Source organism: Drosophila arizonae, chromosome 4 (assembly GCF_054131065.1).
Source record: "Drosophila arizonae isolate 15081-1271.41 chromosome 4, UAZ_ARI_1.0, whole genome shotgun sequence".
NCBI lineage: Eukaryota > Metazoa > Arthropoda > Insecta > Diptera > Drosophilidae > Drosophila > Drosophila arizonae.
In genome coordinates, this window is record NC_142924.1 from 26,357,595 (window position 1) to 26,378,242 (window position 20,648).

General features: G+C 34.2%; 1 protein-coding gene across 6 annotated transcripts in view; it reads left to right on the top strand.

Annotated features, from left to right (window-relative positions):
• kug (FAT atypical cadherin kugelei) overlaps positions 1–20,648 on the top strand; it is a 47,671-nt gene that overhangs the window by 26,072 nt on the left and 951 nt on the right. For 3 of the 6 annotated variants that reach the window (XM_089466636.1, XM_089466638.1, XM_089466637.1), the window contains exons 13-22: positions 456–1,173; positions 1,255–1,438; positions 1,517–1,957; positions 2,068–2,468; positions 2,530–2,838; positions 2,962–8,254; positions 8,315–8,593; positions 8,670–8,852; positions 8,924–8,953; positions 20,364–20,492. In XM_089466636.1, coding sequence (XP_089322762.1) covers positions 456–1,173; positions 1,255–1,438; positions 1,517–1,957; positions 2,068–2,468; positions 2,530–2,838; positions 2,962–8,254; positions 8,315–8,593; positions 8,670–8,852; positions 8,924–8,953; positions 20,364–20,492 — 7,967 coding nt within the window. Of the gene's footprint in view, positions 1–455; positions 1,174–1,254; positions 1,439–1,516; positions 1,958–2,067; positions 2,469–2,529; positions 2,839–2,961; positions 8,255–8,314; positions 8,594–8,669; positions 8,853–8,923; positions 8,954–20,335; positions 20,493–20,648 lie in introns of all 6 variants that reach the window. The other 3 variants (XM_089466639.1, XR_016269659.1, XM_089466640.1) reach the window with 3 other exon arrangements.

Consider the following 20,648-nt stretch of genomic DNA (forward strand, 5'->3'; position numbering starts at 1 on the left):
TATAAACATTAGAATATAAATTCCTGAACCCATCTCAGTCCGTCTGTCCGTATGTTTGAACACATCGATCTTAGAAGATATAATAGGCAAGAGGTTGCAATTAATGTCCGTACTTTATCCAAAACAAAAAAGTATATATATAGAAGATATACTTTTTTGTTTTATATAGAAGATATACTATAGAAGATATACTTTTTTGTTTTAGATGAAAGTCAGTATCTGTATGTACGGACATTAATTGCAACCTCTTGCCTATATATATGTATTTGAGAAATATATTTTATAAGTATTCATCATTAATTGTTTCTTTGTTTGTCGTAAAAAAATATAGTTCGCAATTGAGATTTAGCTCACAGAATTAAGTAACTTAAGCCTGTAATAAATTCATAATTTACATATATGTTTTTGGTGTAGAAAACTTGAAATTTTTATATTTTTAATTTTCTTCCTCTTAGAAATGACGAATTTAAAAGTCAAGAATACATTTTACACGTCCGTGCCTCTGATGGATTGTATTCCACTATTCTGCTCGTAAATATTAAAATTGAGACAATAGCTGATTCCAACTTCGTGTTTAAAAAAAATATATACGAGTTTTCAACATTTGAAAATACAACGAAAGTTGCGACAATAGGAATAATTAATGTCATTGGAAATACATTGTCCGAAAATGTTGAATACATTATACTTAATCCAACTGAAATGTTCGAAATCGGAATTACTTCTGGAGCTATAAAGACAACCGGAGTAATGTTCGACCGAGAAGTGCAGGACATGTATAAGATATTTGTTGAAGCAAAATCATCGATCTCTGATAAGGACAATACGAATATTCGCAGAGCAATCACTTCAGTTCATATCTCTGTATTAGATATAAACGATAATTGTCCCATGTTTGTTAACATGCCATATTATGCTTCAGTATCTGTTGGCTTTACAAAAGGAACGATCATAATGAAAGTAAAAGCTATCGATCTAGACAGTGCTGAAAATGGAGAAGTTCGGTATGAATTGAAAAAAGGAAACGGGGAACTTTTTAAAATGGATCGAAAAACAGGAGAATTGTCAATTAAACAAATTATTGAAGGACATAATCAAAAATATGACTTGATAGTCGCAGCGTGCGATGGGGCTGTAATTTCATGCTGCACAGAAGTACCAGTTCAAATAAAGGTACACTTAATCATATGCTGTATATTAAATATTGTAAGCTAATACCAAATTTATTATTAAATTATTTTGTCTTTTAAAAAGGTTATTGACCGTTCTATGCCAATATTTGAAAAACAATTTTATTCTGTGAGCGTGAAAGAAGATGTTGAAATGTACACTACGCTATTTGTATCTATCCAAGCTGAGAGTCCTTTAAAACGGAAACTGATTTACACAATATCAGCCGATAATTCAGAACAATTCTTTGAAATCGATTATAGAACAGGTAAATTAACAAACATTTTTGTAGCGGTACATATAAACTCTTGATTTGTGAACTTTAAATATTTCAAATTTTTCTTAGGGTCTTTGTATGTGGTTAACGAGCTTGATTATGAGAAGAAAAATATACATGAGATATCTATTCGAGCTACTGATAGTATTTCCGGAATTTATGCAGATGTCTTAGTATCGATAACAGTAATTGATGTAAATGATTGTTATCCCGATATTAAAAATGACTACTATAATATTACATTACCGGAAAATATTCCATTTGGATCACAAATATTAAAAATAAACGCAACTGATAGGGATTCTGGCGTTAATGGAAAACTATCATATTTCATCGAATCAATCGATGGTCGAAATAATTCCGATACTTTTTACATTGACGTTAATGAAGGATATTTATATTTAAAAGCATCTTTGGATTTTGAACTAAAAGATCACCATCACGTGGTTGTGCACGTTAAAGATCACGGCTCTCCTCAATTATCATCAAAATGCAATGTTTTTATTGCAGGTAAAGCAATATTTATATTCTACCCACTAAGAACAGAATAATATATAAACATCCCAAAATTGTACCTAAATCAAGTATTAATATATATATATATATTTTGTTGATTTCAGTTAAAGATCTTAATGATAACTCTCCGAAATTTATCGAGCCCTCTTTTAATACGAAGCTGTCAGTAGCTGCGACACGCGGTCAATTTGTTGCATTGCCAAGAGCGTTTGATAATGACATGTCTGACATTAATTTTCTGCAATACAAAATCGTTGATGGAAATGAATTACAAACATATAACATAGATAAGCGAAGCGGAATTATTTACCTTCAAAATATGTTAAATTTTACAGATAAACCAGTCACGATTTTAAATATTTCTATTTCCGATGGAGTTCACACAAGTTTTGCTAGATTAAAAATTACTTTAGTCCCTGAAAATGTCCACAGTCCAGTGTTTGATGAAGTGACATATGAAGCAAAAATTTCGGAAAACCTTCCGAATGGACATAAAATAATCACGGTTTGTATATTTTTATGCCAGTTTGTTTTCCGTATTACTCTTGATTTAATTTTGATTTTAGGTAAAAGCTGTTGATAATGATTTTGGCCAATACGCCAATGTTTATTATGAAATCACGTCGGAAGAAATGAAAAAGTATTTTAATATAGACCGAAATAGTGGTATAATAACATCGAAAGTTTCATTTGACCGAGAAATTAAAGATGAGTACGTCGTCCAGTTAAAAGCAATTGATGGTGGATGTAAATTTGGGTTTGCTACACTAAGAGTATACATTAAGGACGTTAATGACAATGCCCCACAATTCTCTTTGAAGGAATATAAGCTTGTAATAAGTTCTTTAATAAATCCAATTGATACCATATTGGCAGTAAGTATAAATAATGCAAATATTTAAATGTAATCAAATGAAAGTAAAAAAATCTTGAGTACATCACTACAGTTTAATTTCTCCAGATCTCTAAGTTTCTAATATTAAATTTCTATGTTTCAGGTAAAGGCTATGGATAAAGATATAGGCGTCAATGGCGTTGTTAAATATACAATTTTCCCCAACTCAATAAAAACCATGTTGGAAAAGAAAATTCATTTGAATGAAAGTACTGGAAACATAGTTATTATTAGGAAACCAGAAAAGCTTGAAAAGGGCGTTTTACAATTTTTTATTCGAGCTTTTGACTGTGGTGAGCCATCATTGCATAGCGACATTCCGGTTTCTCTTGAAATAGTTGATTCGGACGTAAAGGTTCCAGCGTTTGAAAAATCTCAATACAATCTTAAAATAATCGAATCTACATCACCGGGAACTGTCTTGACTAAATTTAATGTTTATGGAAATTATTCATTAAAATTTTCTACTTCAGACAAGAGCTCAATTTTTACAGTATCTGAAAATGGGGAATTAATTTTAATGCAAACATTGGATCGGGAGCAACAGGAAACACATTATATTGTAATAGTTGCCGAAACAGCAACGTTACCTGTTCTATATGCATATGCAGATGTTAATATTCATGTTAATGATGAAAACGACAATTATCCTAAATTTGACAATATAATTTATAGTGCTGATGTTGCGGAAAATACTGATAAAGTAGCGTCAATACTAAAAATAACGGCAACTGATGCAGATAGTGGATCGAATGGTGATGTTCGTTACTATATTGACGATGAATCAAATGGTATTCGAAACGTTTTTGATATCGACATTTATACCGGAATGATCACTCTCTTGTCTTCTTTGGATAGAGAAGTACAATCAGAGTTTAACTTTAAAGTGATTGCCACAGATAACGGTCACCCAAAACATGATTCAAAGATACCAGTGTCTATTAAAGTTATTGATTATAATGACAACGGACCCCAATTCAAGATGTCCAAGGACCAGATATTTGTTTTAGAAAGCGCCCTTCCAGGAACAGTTCTCAAAAATTTGCTGCTTATAGATCCAGATAGCGAAAAGCAAGTAATGGAGTATTATATTATTTCTGGAGATAATCAAGCGCAATTTCAAATTGGAAAAACAGGAGAGTTGTTTATATCAAGACCTCTTGATAGAGAACAAATATCATTCTACAACTTAAGCATATTAGCCACAGACGGCAAGTTTACCGCCAAGTCTAATGTTCAAGTGCACATAAAAGATGTTAACGATAATATGCCATACTGCTTGAAACCTCGTTACCACATTACAATAAATGAATCGATAGCGGTCGGATCAACCATTGGTGAAGTGAACGCATTAGATTTAGACTCAAGTAATGATTTTAAGTTACGTTATTACTTATCTGGGAGGAGTTCCGACGATTTTGCTATATCCAAAGATAGTGGAATTTTAAGAGTAGCAAAACTTCTTGACCGCGAGCGAATTTCAAAATATAACATTTTTACGCACGTTCAGGATGGGAAAGAATTCTTAAGAGAATGTGTGTCTGAAATAATAATTACTGTGAATGACATCAACGATAATGCCCCCATTTTCACTATGCCAAATTATAGAGTAAGCATACATGAAGATGCTCAATTACAAACGTTGATTACAAAAGTACATGCTACTGATAAGGACTTTGGTATAAACCGCAAGATAAGCTATTCATTAATAGGAACAAATAGTGATTATTTTACAATTTCAAAGTCAACAGGAATAATAAAATTAGAAAAAAGCTTGGACCGTGAAACTATATCATTGTATAATTTAACACTTATCGCCGAGGATTTCGGGAGACCAAAGCTGTCTTCAACTGCAAAAATTGTTATAAATATTTTGGATATAAACGACAATCCTCCAGAATTTACATTGCGACACTATTCATATCATTTATATGAAAATGTCACCCATGGGCATGAAGTTTGCACAGTGTTTGCTACATCAAAAGATATTGGTGTTAATGCTGAAATATCATATTTTATAATAAGTGGCAATGAACAGCGCAAATTTAACATTAATTCAAGAACAGGTGTGCTATTGGTCAATGGATCATTGGATTTTGAAAAAACCAAATTTTATTTTCTTACTGTTCAAGCAATTGATGGAGGCAGCCCGCCGCTTAGCAGCATCGCATATGTTAATATCTCCATAGATGATGTTAATGATAACATGCCAACGTTTACGCAAAACATATTTCGAAGCAGTGTGAAGGAGGATAGTTTACTGCATACTCCTATAATAGATATTAAAGCCACTGATGAGGATTCCAACTTGAATGGCATCATAAAATATGATATTGTGAAAGGCGATAGCTTAAGACAATTTCAAATAAACAATAGCAACGGAACAATAAATCTGGCAAGGACACTCGATCGAGAAACTATTTCAGATTATTTACTGGATGTGCAAGCCTGTGATTTAGGGACTCCGGTGCAATGCAATACTGTACAAGTCAATATAATTGTTTTGGACGCAAACGACAATGCCCCAGTATTTTCGAAAGCGAATTATAGCATAGTTTTACAAGAAAATAGACCGCTGGGATATGTTTTACTTACCTTTGAAGTATCTGATGCTGACGAGCCACCTAATTCTATACCTTATACATACGATATACGCTCTGGAAATGAAGGTGGACTCTTTCGATTGGAGCAAGATGGATCGTTGAGTACAGCTTCACGGTTTAATCACAAGTTGCGAGATACATTTACTATACAAATTCGCGTTTTTGATAATGGCACGCCTCCACTCTATGCGGACACTTGGGTGACAATAAAAATAATTGAGGAGAGCCAATATCCTCCAATTTTAACTCCTTTAGAGATTAATGTAAATTCCTTTGAAGATGAATTTACAACTGCATTTTTAGGCAAAGTTTATGCCACTGATCAAGATCAATATGATGAACTAACCTTTTCTATTGCTTCAACAATTGACGAAACATATCAATCTTCTCATCTCTTTAGAGTTACTGAAAAAACTGGTGAAATATTTTCAGCATTAAACTTGGATATTGGTCTTTATAAACTAAATGTATCTGTCACTGATGGAAAATTTACGGTATACACCACTGTTAAAATTAACGTTGAGCTGATAACGATGGAAATGATTAAAGAAGCCACAGTGATTAGATTTAGGAAGATTTCTGCATCAGATTTCCTATTAAGTCATAGAAAAGGCTTTATACGATCCATACGGAACGTGATGAGATGTCGCCCAAAAGACGTGATTTTAATATCAGTTCAGGAGCAAGCTCGAAATTCTTTGGGTAACAGTGAACAATATTTTACAGATTTAAACGTTGTTTTTGCAGTTCACAAACAACAAATTAATCCAAATTCTGACCCATTCTTCAGCAGTGATGAAATTCGCTTATCTGTAATCAGCAAACAAATTGAAATTGAGCACGACTCAAACTTAATCATTGAGGAAATATTACCAAGCTATTGCAAAAGTAAAGAAAACAGTTGTATTAATGGAATCTGTAAACAATTGATCAATATGGAAACCAACAATATTACAACTGTTTACACTGATGTTATTAGTTTTGCAGCGCCTTCCTATAATTTAATAAATAAATGTGTTTGCAAACCTGGATTTGATGGAAAGTACTGTAATGAGACAGTAAATGCATGCTCTTCAGAACCGTGCCCTCCGCAGAGGAACTGTTTGCCATCAGAATCTTTAACTAAGTATCAATGCGTATGTCCAAAAGGATACTCAGGTTCATTCTGTGAAATCAAATCTTCTAGATGCAACAATGGTACATGCGATGATTTTTCATCAACAGCAGTATCATTTGGCGGTAAAAGCTATGCTCAGTACAAAATTAATAAAGCGAAGGCCAAAAACATATTGGAAAATCAATTTGCCTACTCGCTACAAATCAGAACGGTGCAACAAAGTGGAACTCTCTTATATGCCAGCGGAAAAGTTGATTATAATGTATTAGAACTTGTAAATGGAGCTGTAAGATACAAATTCGATTTAGGATCAGGAGAAGGTGTTGTTAGTGTATCAAGCATTTATATTTCCGATGGCGCATGGCACACAATAACATTGGAGCGTACTCTCAGCAGTGCCAAACTAATTGTTGATAATAAACATGTTTCCCAGGGTAGTGCTCCTGGAGTAAATGGCATATTAAATATTCAGTCAAATGATATATTCGTTGGAGCTGAAGTTCGGCCACATCCATCAATTATTGGCTATGAAGATATTCAACGGGGTTTTATCGGATGTATGGCAAATATAAAAATTGCTATGGAGCCTTTACCTTTATACATTTCAGGAGGTAGTACGATTGCTGCTCTTAAGAGATTCACAAATGTTGAGTTTAAGTGTGATCCTGCAAACGTTCTGGTCAGTTTAGGAGTGTGTGGTACCCAACCATGTCTAAATAGTGGAGTTTGCAAGGATGTTGGGAATGACAATTTCAAATGTATTTGTCATGCGCGATTTTCCGGAGAATTATGTGAAATTGATTTGGATCCTTGCTCTTCAGCACCGTGTTTATTTGGAGGGCGCTGTGAAAACCAAGCAGCTAATAATTTCACATGTATTTGTCCAATTCACTTATCTGGAAGAAGATGTGAATATGGAAAGTTTTGTACTCCAAATCCTTGCAAAAATGGCGGAATATGTGAAGAAGGTGATGGTGTGTCACATTGCATGTGCCGTGGATTTACGGGGCCAAATTGTGAAATGGATGTTAATGAGTGTGAAAATCAACCATGCGGGAATGGAGCTACTTGTATTAATGAAGCTGGTAGCTTTCGTTGCATATGCCCGTCATTTCTTACTGGTGCAAGCTGCGGAGATCCCCTTTATTCTAATTCTATTTCTACAAAATTAAAGAACTTTTCAATGGAGCATATAAGTGGAATAATATCGGGCATAACTATTGTATTTGTTATCATCATCATATTACTGGTCTGTCTAGCTTTTAAGAAAAACACATCTACAAAAATCAGAAATCGAAACGAAAAAAATAAAAATAAACACTCTATGAAGCAACCGAATCTTAACTCACTACTCGACAAGGAAAATCTGTGCAAGTCGAATGCTAAAATAAGCAATTTAGAAATCAGTCAACGCCCAATAAGCTATTCGCCTCCCATAAATGATAGCCTATTTGTTAGTAACACAACATTTGTGAATAATTTAGATATTTTACGAAGCTATGGCTCCGCTGGTGATGAACTTGAAAATATACCTTTCGAATATCAAAAAGTTAATCGAACTAATCAACATGTTAATATAAATCCAAGCAATTTAATCGACGGAGACACCAGTCATAAGCAAGAGTGGTGTGAACAAATACATCTAAAAACTTTTAACGAGAATAAGCTGAATAACGGTAAGTATACATGCATAGATTATTGAAAATGACTTTTATACAAATCAAATCAATTTACAGAACGGAGATTAGACTATGGCTTTCCAGTAAACCGCCTTTCAACCGGAAAGCTAATTCAGGTTGCAATGCCCAAAGTGTGTCATTCTACATCAAATGGAAACTTCCTTGATTCCTCTGGAAACGGTCAATATCACTGGGATTGTTCCGATTGGGTTCGGAAAAGCCATAATCCTTTACCGGACATAACTGAAGTTCCTGGCGCAGAAGTCGCGGACTCCTCAAGTTTCCACAGTAATGACAGTAACGAGTCTAAATCAAAACGGAAATATTTAGTTCATGGTAAGTTGGCAAAATAAACTGAATAGGTAATAACTAGTAAAAAATAAAATATACAATAAATGTTTGACATTTCCAGTAGAAGGCATCGATCCAATTAGAGATATAGATGCTCTAAATGAAGATATGGTGTTTGAATATGTGGGTTCAGAAATGGAAAGCTGTGTTCAACCATTTTTATTGCCGAATTTAAATAATGAATCCCGTTCAAGGCTCAGTTCATTTAATAAAAGCGAGAATGAAGACTACAAACTAAATACAGGTATGAATAATATTAGATAATTGAAATCGATTTTTAATAATTATGGAGCAATTTTATTTCCATGCATTCAGTGCCTTTCCAATCTAAATCAAATCATTTGCGTAAGTTAAATTGCGTACACATGTTACAAAATACATAGTTTCCTGTTATGTGATTCTTTATTAGTTTCATGACTTTTTCGTTGTTTATTTATTTAAATAAGCTTTGATAAGAAATAATTAAATAGCTTTAGTCGAGAATTATTGCCTAGGAGATTCCCTGAACCTTCTAAAGAGCTGATATTCCATAAGTTCTAAGCTTTTTTTTATGCATTTTAGTATAAATTTTCCTGTAGGGGCACTATTTCCATGAAACTTTCAGATTTTGATAATAACGTTATTTGAAATACATATATTACATTGGCGAACTACTGAATCCGTAAGGCACTCCACAACTTTGAGCATAGCCTTTTATACACATGTATGTGAGCACTTCACAAAATCGGCCAACTTCCCCATAACAAGAGTTTTGTATCCATTCTCTTCCCACAAATATTTATGAAAAGCAAGGCAAAGACGAACCTCTGGGAACTAGAGTTGTCAAAATATATCTTTGCAGATTTGCAGATCGCTGCGACAATTATCGCTTATAACATCGCGTCGCTTATAGCACTATCCAGAGAACACATAGACCGGACAAGTAGTGTAAAGCGTTTTGCACACTTTTTTTCGGGAGTTATCTCCCAGACACTTCGTATTTGCTCGGCTCCTCACTTTTTGGGTTCGGGCTACGAAAAAATACGAAAGCACAATCATTTCGCTTCATGCGCTCGACCGAGATGGTCGACTGTTGAACAAAAGATCCTTCTGCGCTGAATGTTTCCCTTGCTATCTCTCTCTCTCACGATTCTCTTTGCTCTCTCAAATATGTATATGTATGTATGCATGTGAGCACAAGCAGCAGCTCACGAAAATTGAAATTTCTTCGCTGCGAGAACCCATGCCTTCCCTTCTGTGTGAAGAGTATACCGAAATTTTCAAACCGTTTGTCATGCGTTTTCCTTATTATTTGTGGGAAGGGTATGAAAGCGTTGGTGCGCATAATGAAAATGTTTTTGCGACGAGCATGCACACACACACTTACAGTATGCTACATGTACTATGAGCATTTGTATGCCTGTGTGTGAAGCTCTGGCTGCCTGTAGCAATTTTGAAGCCCCGCATTTGCATTTGTCGATCTTGTGAAGTGCTCACATACATATGTATGTATGTATATACATTTGATTGTGTGTACGCATGGGAGGCGCTGCTCACAATTCTGGGATATAACTTGTAGAAGCACTCTCCAAAACCATTGTATGGCCAGACATTACTTTCCACCTCCAAATCAGATAAGAGGCTTCACTGCATTTTTCCTTTTTTTTTTTGGCACTAATGCAGGAAGATGTTTCCAAATGAGCCGTGAAACTGAAATTCAGCCTCATCTGTCCTCAAAACGTTGTGCAAAAGATCTAAAGGCTTTTCAATGTACTCTTAAGCAAAACGCTTTACTTTGGTGCCAATAGAAGGCACTGTAAATCAATCAGGATATCAGCCAATATTAAGTCACAATGATTTTACATCGGGAACAGACTATCTCTAGCCATTGACTGGCTGCTGCAGCAAAATAATGCTCCTTGCCATAAAGGATCAATACCCACAAAGCTTTTGAGGGACTTAAACTAAGCCATTCTGCCCTGGTTTTCGCAAAGTCCGGGCCTTATCAAATGAAAATGTTTGAGTAATGATGAAATCTAACAGATTATTCAACAAGGACCGAAACTGGACGATATCATCAAGGAAATTACTGAAATTTGGTCGAAATTAACAATTGACTTTGCCCGATCCTTGGTGGCATCAATTCCAGCAGGGCATCGGGCTGTAATTGAAGTAAAAGCAGGAATAACTAGACACAAACTTAAATAAATAAGCGCTTTGTTATATAAAACAAAAATCCAAAAGAAATAACATTAAACAATAGCAATAAACATTGATTAAGTTTTGTGTAAATACTTAAGACGCAAAAAAAATGTGTGTAAATACTTTTGACAACCTCTAAGTAATTCTTCTTTTCGCTCTATTTATTAGCATGTAACGTTATTTTAGCAATTTCTTTAGCCGATCGCTTCTACATAGAATAGGCTTTATGTCACAAAAGATTTTTTTCAAAAACGGCGAACGAAAACAACAAAAAACAAGTAAGAAAGCTCTAGTCGAGACTGCTCGACTACGAGATCCCCTGAACCCTTGGAGCAATAGATATTTCAATAATTTTTCGCGTCTTTCAGCTTACACAAGAAACACGCACACTCACACGCACGTACGCACACACAGGCATAATTACACACACACGCATACAGACACACATACACACACACACACGCATACACACACACACATACACACACACATACACAGACATTTACATACATATACACACACAAGCATAAACACGCATGGGCGGCAGTGAGCGCTTACTATGAGAACTTAATTGCTTAACTTTTTTTGTGGACGTACGATCTTCATGAAACTTTCAGATTATGATTATAACATGCATATGCATGTAATTTCCAAAGCCCAAGTCTCTAGTATTTGAAATACGCTTTTTACAAAAGTGAGGGTGAGGGGGTGAATTTAAGGGTGGGGGGTAAATTTTCACAAAAACCGAAATTGTATAAATTGCATGTAAGCATACATTAAAAATTTGGAGACTCTAGCAATAAAGGTGTAAAAGATATAATTTTATAACTGGTTTTCGATAAGGTTTTTTATCGATAAGAAAAGATCGGGATGAGTTATCGATTTTTAATGATAAACTTGATATGCGCGCTGTAATTACAGACATTTAAAAAAAAATTTGAAGTCTCTAGCTCTTATATCTTCTGAAATCGACGCGTTCATACATACGGACAGACAGACGGACAGGGCCAAATCAACTCAGCTCGTCACCCTGATCAAGAATATATATACTTTGTGGGGTCTGCCACGCCTCCTTCTCCCTGTTACATACATTTCAACAAAACCATTATACCCTGATTTCCCATTGAAAATGGGTTCAGGGTATAAAAACTCTTTAAGCAGAGCATGTAGAAAAATGCTCGCTGTGTAAATACTTTTGACCCCCTCTGTATATATATATAAGTATGTGTTACGAGTCAAATATATGACGCGACATACATACATTAACAGCAGCCAGAGTTCGATTATGACAACTTGCTTTATTGAATGATAGCTTAAGAAAATTTTTGTTAAAGGTTATTTTATAGGCTGCTGAAATTACGCAGCAGATAAAGAATGTCGGTGTCAGTTAGACGCGTCGTTCTCACAACGTGCAATGGAATTTTGTCAATCCGGCGGCAGTATTTATGATCTGTTAGACGCGTCGTTCTAAGGATATCGGCTCGCAACATTATTGCTATGCAATAGTAAGAATGCAACGGCATTCTGTCAGGCCGGCGCCAATATTTATGATTTGGCTATTTTTGAATCGCTTTATTTTGGATTTTCGTGATCTAAGAAAATCCAGTATGAACTAGTTTTGAATATTCTGTGTGTTGGGGACATTGTCAGTATGCATATGTTACTTCCCTCTCCTTAAGAGGTAAGCCTGCGACTCAAGAAGACACTTAAGGTAGTTTTGGTAATTTTGATATGATTTTGTTTCTAACTACTTATTAATTGTGAATGTTTTATACACTGCGCGTCATCAGGTTAGCGCCCCCCTTTACACTCAACCTCAAAGCTAAATAAAATCTAAACTATCAGAGCTCCATCTTTGAAATTTTTTTACATTATACTCCATTTATTTATCTTTAAAATACAAAAAGAATGGCTATTGTAACAATAAGGATTATTTTTAAATAATTCTTTTTGTAAAATGTACAAAAAAACATGTAACAAAAATTTGGTCATCAGATTAGCGCCCCCTGCGCTAAATTCAATTTATTTAAGTTAATGACCAAAAATAACACCTGTATTTTAAGCTATTATTATTTTTAAGTAATATTAGTAGTGCGTAGTGCCGTTTTTTGTTTGAAATTACTTCAAAAATTCGATTAGGAATGGAATTATAAAGTTGTTCAATATTATTCAAGGATATGGTTGACCAAGCGTGTTCAGCACCTTCGATTAACTCTGTCTTTATACTATAATGCTTTCCGGACTCATATACTTTCCTGACCAACCATCCCCAGACGTTTCCAATGATATTAAGGTCGAGTGAGTATGGTGGCCACTCCATGAGATCAATTTTTTGGCCCTGAATCTAGGACTTCAGGCATCGGGCGGTCTGAATTGGGGCATTATCATGCTGGAAAATCTAATGCCGGTTTTCAGACAGGTTATAGAAATGCGGAACAGCAGTTTTAAACACGATATTATGGTCCTATGCGTTCATGCGCGATGTCAAAAATTGAAGCTTACAAGCGCTGTATTAAGATATTGCACCTTACATCAATGCCTCACCACCCCCCCGCCGCAACGGCTTGGAAACCGTTCCAAATAATGTTCTTCTATGAGTAGGTCATGGATATAATAATTATAGCCATCAGTTCCTTCCAAATTCAATTTTTCTCATCAGAAAAGACAACATGCTGCCATTGGGTAGACCACGTCATGTTCGCCCGGACAAAATTAATGCGTATTTCTTTTCTCAGCATATCGACTGGTGTCTTTTTTTTTACATTCTGTTTCTTTAAGTAATTAACTTTCTTAATTGCTCTTTGGACCGTTGATAAGCTCGTCTTAACACCGATTTTATCCCTAATCTTGGTGGTCGATTCATGGGAATTCGAAGCTTCCCGAACTAATGCTCTTCTATTTCCTTTTGAAATCGCTTGATTATTGCCGCTTATATAGTTTTTTCCATAGTTTTCCCTATTTGTAAGAAAATTGCCACTTAGTTTTCTGTTTTTTCCTGTTTTTTCAGCAATTTTATGGTTGCATAGTCTAGATTCAAAGTATGCCTCAATCTTTGATTTTCAACCAAAGATAAAACTGTTTCTTTACCCATACTATAAATATATTGAATGCTTTGAGCTTCACAAAAAATTTGGTGAGTGTAATTGCCAAAATAGGCAAGATAATTACAATTGCATTTGCGGGCGCTAATCTGATGACGCAAAATAAGTGCACACATTTTTTGCGAAAATAGAAAAGAATAAAAAATAAAACATAACGGGTTTTCACTCGCGCTTTTTTTTGGTATGAGTTACATCTCATATGATGATAATGAAATATAAAAAAAACCAAGAAGTTTCGTGCAATAGGCAAAGAGAAAAACGTAAAAGAAAATGAGTGTAAGGGGGGGCGCTAACCTGATGACGCGAAGTGTATATGAGCTTATTAACATTTTTAAGACAATATTGTTCAATTCATTCATTGTTCAATTCCGTTTATGTGTTTGTAGCCATTATTATCGAGGGTACGTCATAGTTTAAATAATATTAGTGGCTTAAAATCGATTGGGATATAGGATGTTAATGTCATTATTATTATGTAATTATTTGGACTTGATTTATTTTCTTTCGTTTTTAAAATTGTGTTTTATAGTAACGTGTAATTCTATTTTTGTTATTAATTTGGTAATGATCTGGAACTAATTTTTTAACATTTTTATTGACTTTAAAGGGATTTTCTAGTTTGCCATTTTGTAACGGTCCTTTTCGATATCTGATATCGACTTCGTATTCTTGTCGGTTACTGTTTTATTTATTACTTTTTCTTTTTTTTTCTTGAATGTCTAATTTAGGTTGTCCAGCATATAGAAATATGTGTGCAGGAGTTTGTCCAGTTGTGTCATGATTTGTTTTGTGATTGTAGGATGTAGAGAATAGTTTCTATTTTACTGAGTTTATTTTCTTCGTCATTTAAAGTATTGATTATTCTAATTTTTTCGTTTGTTGTTTTATGTAGTCGTTTTTGTTGTATTTTATTGTAATTTTACTCCTTCATTTTCGAGCCATTTTTTTTAGTAATATTGGCTTTCCCAACTGATTAAATATACGCATTAATGCATTCTTGCATTCTATCCAATCTTTTGTTTTGAATTTGAATAAGTATCTATGCAACTAAGATAATGCTTGCCTTCAGAGGAATAAATGTCTACTACAAACTTATCGCGACAATGTTCGGGTTTGGGAATAATTTGCATTGGCATATTTGTGTTTTTGTGTTCGGTTTTTACTAAGTTGCAAAGGTTGCTTTCGTTTATTATATTTTGTATTAGTAATTGGCTGTTAGGGAAATAGTAAGTTTCACAAACGAGTTTGTTTATTTTGATACCAGGGTGTAAGAGTTTTTCATGGGTTTTTGAAATAAGTTCTTTAAAATCGGCTATATATCTATAAACATTACGCTAGTTTTTGAACAAAAGAAGTCAATTAAATATTTTTCAACTTTGTCTTTAGTCATGTTATCGTATGTAATGTGAATTGTTGATTTTTGAAATAATTCTGTATTTAATATTTGGAATGCCTTTAGAAAATATAATTTGTCTTTTAAATGTGTTTACAGGTTTTTCTGTGACGCCAATTAAATTACTCTTGTCTTCGTCAGCGCTATGTTGTGTTTCTTCTCCGAAATAAGTTAGTTCTATTTTTAATCGCGATAAAGCGTCAGCTATGTCGTATTCTGATAATTTTACTCTCCATCGGGTTAGTTTTTAATTTGGTTCTTTCATTTTATACAACCAACATAATGGTTGGTGATCACTATTGATTTCGAAATGTCGACCTAGAAGGTAATGTCGAAAAGTTTTTGTTGCCCGTACAATAGCTAAATGTTCTTTTTCTATGGCGCTATAGTTGGTTGCGTGGTCATTAAGGGTTCTGCTTATAAAACTGATGGGATGTCCGTCTTGAGAAAGTACAGCTCCAAGAGCTACATTACTTGCGTCAGTTGTTAAAACGAATTTTTTTTTCGAAATCTGGAATTTTTTAAATTGTCCGTTGGCAATAAGTTGTTTTAGTTTTTCAAAAGCGTTAATATATTCTGGATTGTACTGTTGTCATTGGTTTGGCTATGTCTGCAAAATTTTGAATAAATTTTCTATAGTAACCAGTTAATCCCAAAAAACCTTTTACTTTTTTAGTTTTTGTTAAAATTGGATATTTCAGAATTGCTTTGATTTTATCAGGATTCAGTTCTATTCCATCCTTTCTTGTTTTAGAAAGTCGCATTTGTCAAGTTGTAATTTGAGATTGGCTTCAGAAAGCTTCTCGAAAATGAATTGTAATGAGTGTAGGTGTTTTTTAAGGATGTTGAATACAGGTGCATTCTATAACCCAAATGGCATACCATGTTTAGTGGAGAAAGCTGTTTTTTATGGAATCTGGATGCATTTCAAGTTGATAAAATCCTTTTGCAAGTTCTATTGTTGTGAAATAATTGCATCTACCTAGTTTTCCTAAAATCTCGTCCATATTTGGTATTGGGTGTCTGTCATTTATGGTAACGTCATTTAATTTTCTGTTAATAACATGTTTTTCTTGATTACTGAAACTAAGTTGAATTGAATCTGTTGATATTGTTTCAACAACCTTATTAAATTAAATTTTTCTTCTTCATTTAAATGGTCTAGTCGGTAAGGGTTTGAATTCTTAGGTTCTTGTTTTTTAGAATTGTCTCTGAATGAATTGTTGATGTGTTGATTAGTTTCCAAAATTGGTTGAGTTACGAAATGATTTTGAATTGTAATCAGAATATCGTTGATTAATTTATACTTTCTATTGTATAAATTTACAGATTGGGATTTATAATCTATAACGGCTTGTACTTCTGACAGCAGTCTTCTACCAATTAGTAGATCATAATCTGGTGAAAATTGATGTAAAAGAAATTCGTTATTGTATTTGAACAAGTTGTTGGAAAGGACATTAATTTTGATTGTGATAGTTAAATTAACCATTCATTACTAGTTTGAAGACAATCGGTATCATGAATTGGTAAATTAAAAACATTGTATGTCATCATATTGACAGTAGATCTTGTCTCTATTAAACATTAAAAATTTTTGCCTTTATAAGTGTTGATTATGTATTGTTGGTCTCCGAGGCTGACAGATGAAAATTTTCGGCTTGCTCGATTTTTATTTCATTTGGTTGTTCTGTCTCTTGTTCGGCTGTGGCTGTTTGTGTGTATGTGTAGTCTGAGTCTGGGTGACTTTGTTCTAATATTGAGGATAGTATTCGTAGTAAGAAGCTAATTGATTATAATATTCTTTCTGCATATAATCGCGATAATTTATTTCTTCTTGATTTCTAGTTTCTTCATTTATGCTCATTTTACTTTGTCCACTTTCTGCAGGTCTAAAACGCTTTGTTGTTGGCTACGCCAGAACTATTAAAAGGGGTCTGTTGTGGAGTTACTTGCATCGTTGTCTGAAACGATTATCAAATTGGGTTTGTCTAAAATTTGGTCTGGGTGTAGCTGGGTGTAGCGCAGCTTCCAAAAGTGAGGTAGCGTAGTGTGTTAACGGCATGACGCTCAATCGAGAAGTCGCGGTTCGAATCCCGATCGGTGCAACTGATGTTATATTTTGATAAATGATGTTTCTATTTAATTTATATTTTTAAATACACCGAAATTGAAATTTTAACCATACTAAATGTGCGTTATTCTAGCAGATTCTTAGAATCACATCAGCAGTTAGTTTGGTTTAATTTTGCTAGATGGCGCTGCAGCAGTGAATCTATTTCAGTTTTGCCAAAGCGGCTTCCGAAAGTGAAGTAGCGTAGTGAGTAGCTGCGTGACACTCGATCGAGAAGTCGCGGGTTCGAATCCCGAGCGGTGCAGCCTATGCCAATTTTTTTAATTGGCTCAAAATATTTTTATATTTTATTAAGTGAGTTTTGTATTTCATTTATATTTTTAAATACATCGAAATTTAAATTTTAGCCATACTAAATGGGCATTTTTATTAGTTGGGTTCAGGGTAGTAACTAGTCGAGCACTCTCGACTAGAGATTTTGCTTACCTTGATTCGTCTAAATTATGTTTTAATTCTAGTTTACTCATTAATTCCTACAGAAAGGCTCGTACGTTGCCCTTAAATGGTGTGTTCCTGAATTCCTCCAGTAATATGGGGTTCTTTGTTTGCGTATTGTAGTTTAGGATGAGTTGTATACGAAGATCCGTCCATGTAGTTATGTTGGTCATACCAAGAGATAGCATGACTTCACTGCTGATGCAGCTTTCTATAACTCCAAAAAGTATTGACCTCTGCCTCGCATCATTAGTGGTATAGAGGGCCAATATATAGTCGACCCGGTTGATGAACGTATATAAAGCGTTCTTAATTTCAGTGAACTTTTCAACGTTTTTAAGTTGATTGTCACTTGCGTCATGCTGGCATCCATTCACCTTCCATTTTGATTATAAAAATTTTATTTATTATTAAAAGTTTTTTTAATTTTATTTATTTACTTTTTATTCATTTTTTTTTTATTTTAATTTTTATTTTAATTCACTTAATTTTAAGTTCACTTTCTTTTTATTCTTTAATCCAATTATGGTTTTAATGGGTTTCACTTAGCTGATTTACTTTAATACTTTATTTAACTTTTTTTTTAGTTCACTTAATTGTAATAACTTATTATTTAGTTTGTTTTGTTTGTTTGCACAAATAGCACTTTCGAATTATCTTGAGATAACCAGGTATTTCTGAAATTATGTTCTCTCCGAATTCTATCGCGTCTTCTTGAATTATTTTCAAGTTTTTTTTTTATACCCTGAACCCATTGAAAATGGGAAATCAGGGTATAATGGTTTTGTTGAAATGTATGTAACAGGCAGAAGGAGGCGTGGCAGACCCCAAAAAGTATATATATTCTTGATCAGGGCGACGAGCTGAGTCGATTTGGCACTGTCCGTCTGTCTGTCCGTCCGTCCGTACGTACGTATGTATGAACGCGCATATTAAGTTTTTCTCTAAATATCGATAAATACTCTCGATATTTTATTATCGATTAAAACCCTTATCGAAAGCTAGCTATTTAATCATATCTCCTACACCTTCAGAGTTAGAGCTTCCAAATTTTAAATGTAGACTCATATATATTTTATACAATTTCGATTTTTGTTAAAATTTACCCCCCACTCCTATTTCTACCCCCTCACCCTCACCTTTATAAAAAGCGTATTTCAAATACTAGAGACTTGTGCTTTGGAGTTTACATTTTCACCATATGATTATGTTCTGAAAGTTTCATTAAGATTGTTCATCTAGAAATTAAATTATTCAACAAATAAATTCTTATAATGTTGCTCACACTGCAGCGCAGCCCAAGCGCAGTCGCTGCTTATTGCACAGTTAGCACAGCGCGTTCTAATACGTGCGTGTGTATGTAAGAGTGCCGAAAAAAGGGCACAGTGATTAGAATATCAGATTGGAGGGCTCAGGGTATCTCCTAGTCGAGCAGTCTCGACTAGAGTCTTTTTACTTGTTTCTTTTATTTCTTGCATAATCTGCGGCCTTGGCAATTTTGGTTTACGCGTCACTGTCGATGTTTTATTTAAAAACTTGAAGCGATATTGACCCGTCGCGTGAGTCGCCTTCGCGTTAGTTGTTTAGCGGATAGCAGTAAACGAGGCAGAAGAATTAATAACTTAGTTATTGCATCAAGATCCACAATTTATTGCTATCCTACCGGCTGCGCCAATTAAGTATGTGTTACGAGTCGAATAAATGCCGCGACACACGCTAACAGCAACGCTAATTTAAAAGACGAAGTCAGAGATCGATTATGACAACTTGCTTTATGCATTGCCGTCTGTCAAACCGGCGCCAGTATTTATGATCTGTTAGACGCGTCGTTCTAAGGATATCGGCTTGCAACATTATTGCTATGCAATAGCAAGAATGCAACGGCATTCTGTCAGGCCATTTTTGAATCGCTTTATACTGGATTTTCGTGATCTAAGAAAATCCAGTATGAACTAGTTTTGAATATTCTGTGTGTTGTGGTCATTGTCAGTATGAATATGTCACTATGTATATGTCATATACCCTACAGAAAACAAACTTTTCAATAATAACCATCAGCCCGGAGGGGCTATGCCGCAATTCATAGCCTTGTGTGGTCAGTGGTATCATTGAATCTAAGAATATAGAGATTTTTAAGGAAACTTATAAATAATTATAGAATATTAAAAAATAAATTGAAAAGGGAAATCACTACACAATGTGGGAGCTATGGCCGAATATCCAGTTTATGCAGCAGCTCACCTTTGGGAACTGTGTGTGATTTTCCTAAGATGATCTGAAAGCAAAGCTTCAATTACTGGGGGAGTGAGTTCAAGAAGAAAAACATGATCAAATTTTATTATATGTAATTATTGCATAAAACTTGTAACGGTAAAAAAACGGACGAAAGATTCTGGCGATTATTCTGGTTAGCGCGATTGTATTATTAATAAGAAATATTGCCCACTACTTGTACTAGTTTATATTTTAAATGATTTTTTTAGAATATCTATTGTTTTTCATCATTACCAGGCAAAGTATATTTGCGACACCCTGATTCGTATTTACCTACATTACATACTCCAAGTGACACTGAGGCGGAAAGCTCCAATAATGAGACAGCTATGCTAAAAAAGGAGTTACCAAGAAGAGCAATCAGTGGTAATGTATATTATATTTATTTACAATTCGTATGCATTTGATGCAAAAACTGGCGACATGTATATTATATATTATAAAAACGAAATAAACTATTATTATGAACTTATTAGAATAACCAATCTGAACCCATTGAAAATGGGAAATCAGGGTATAATG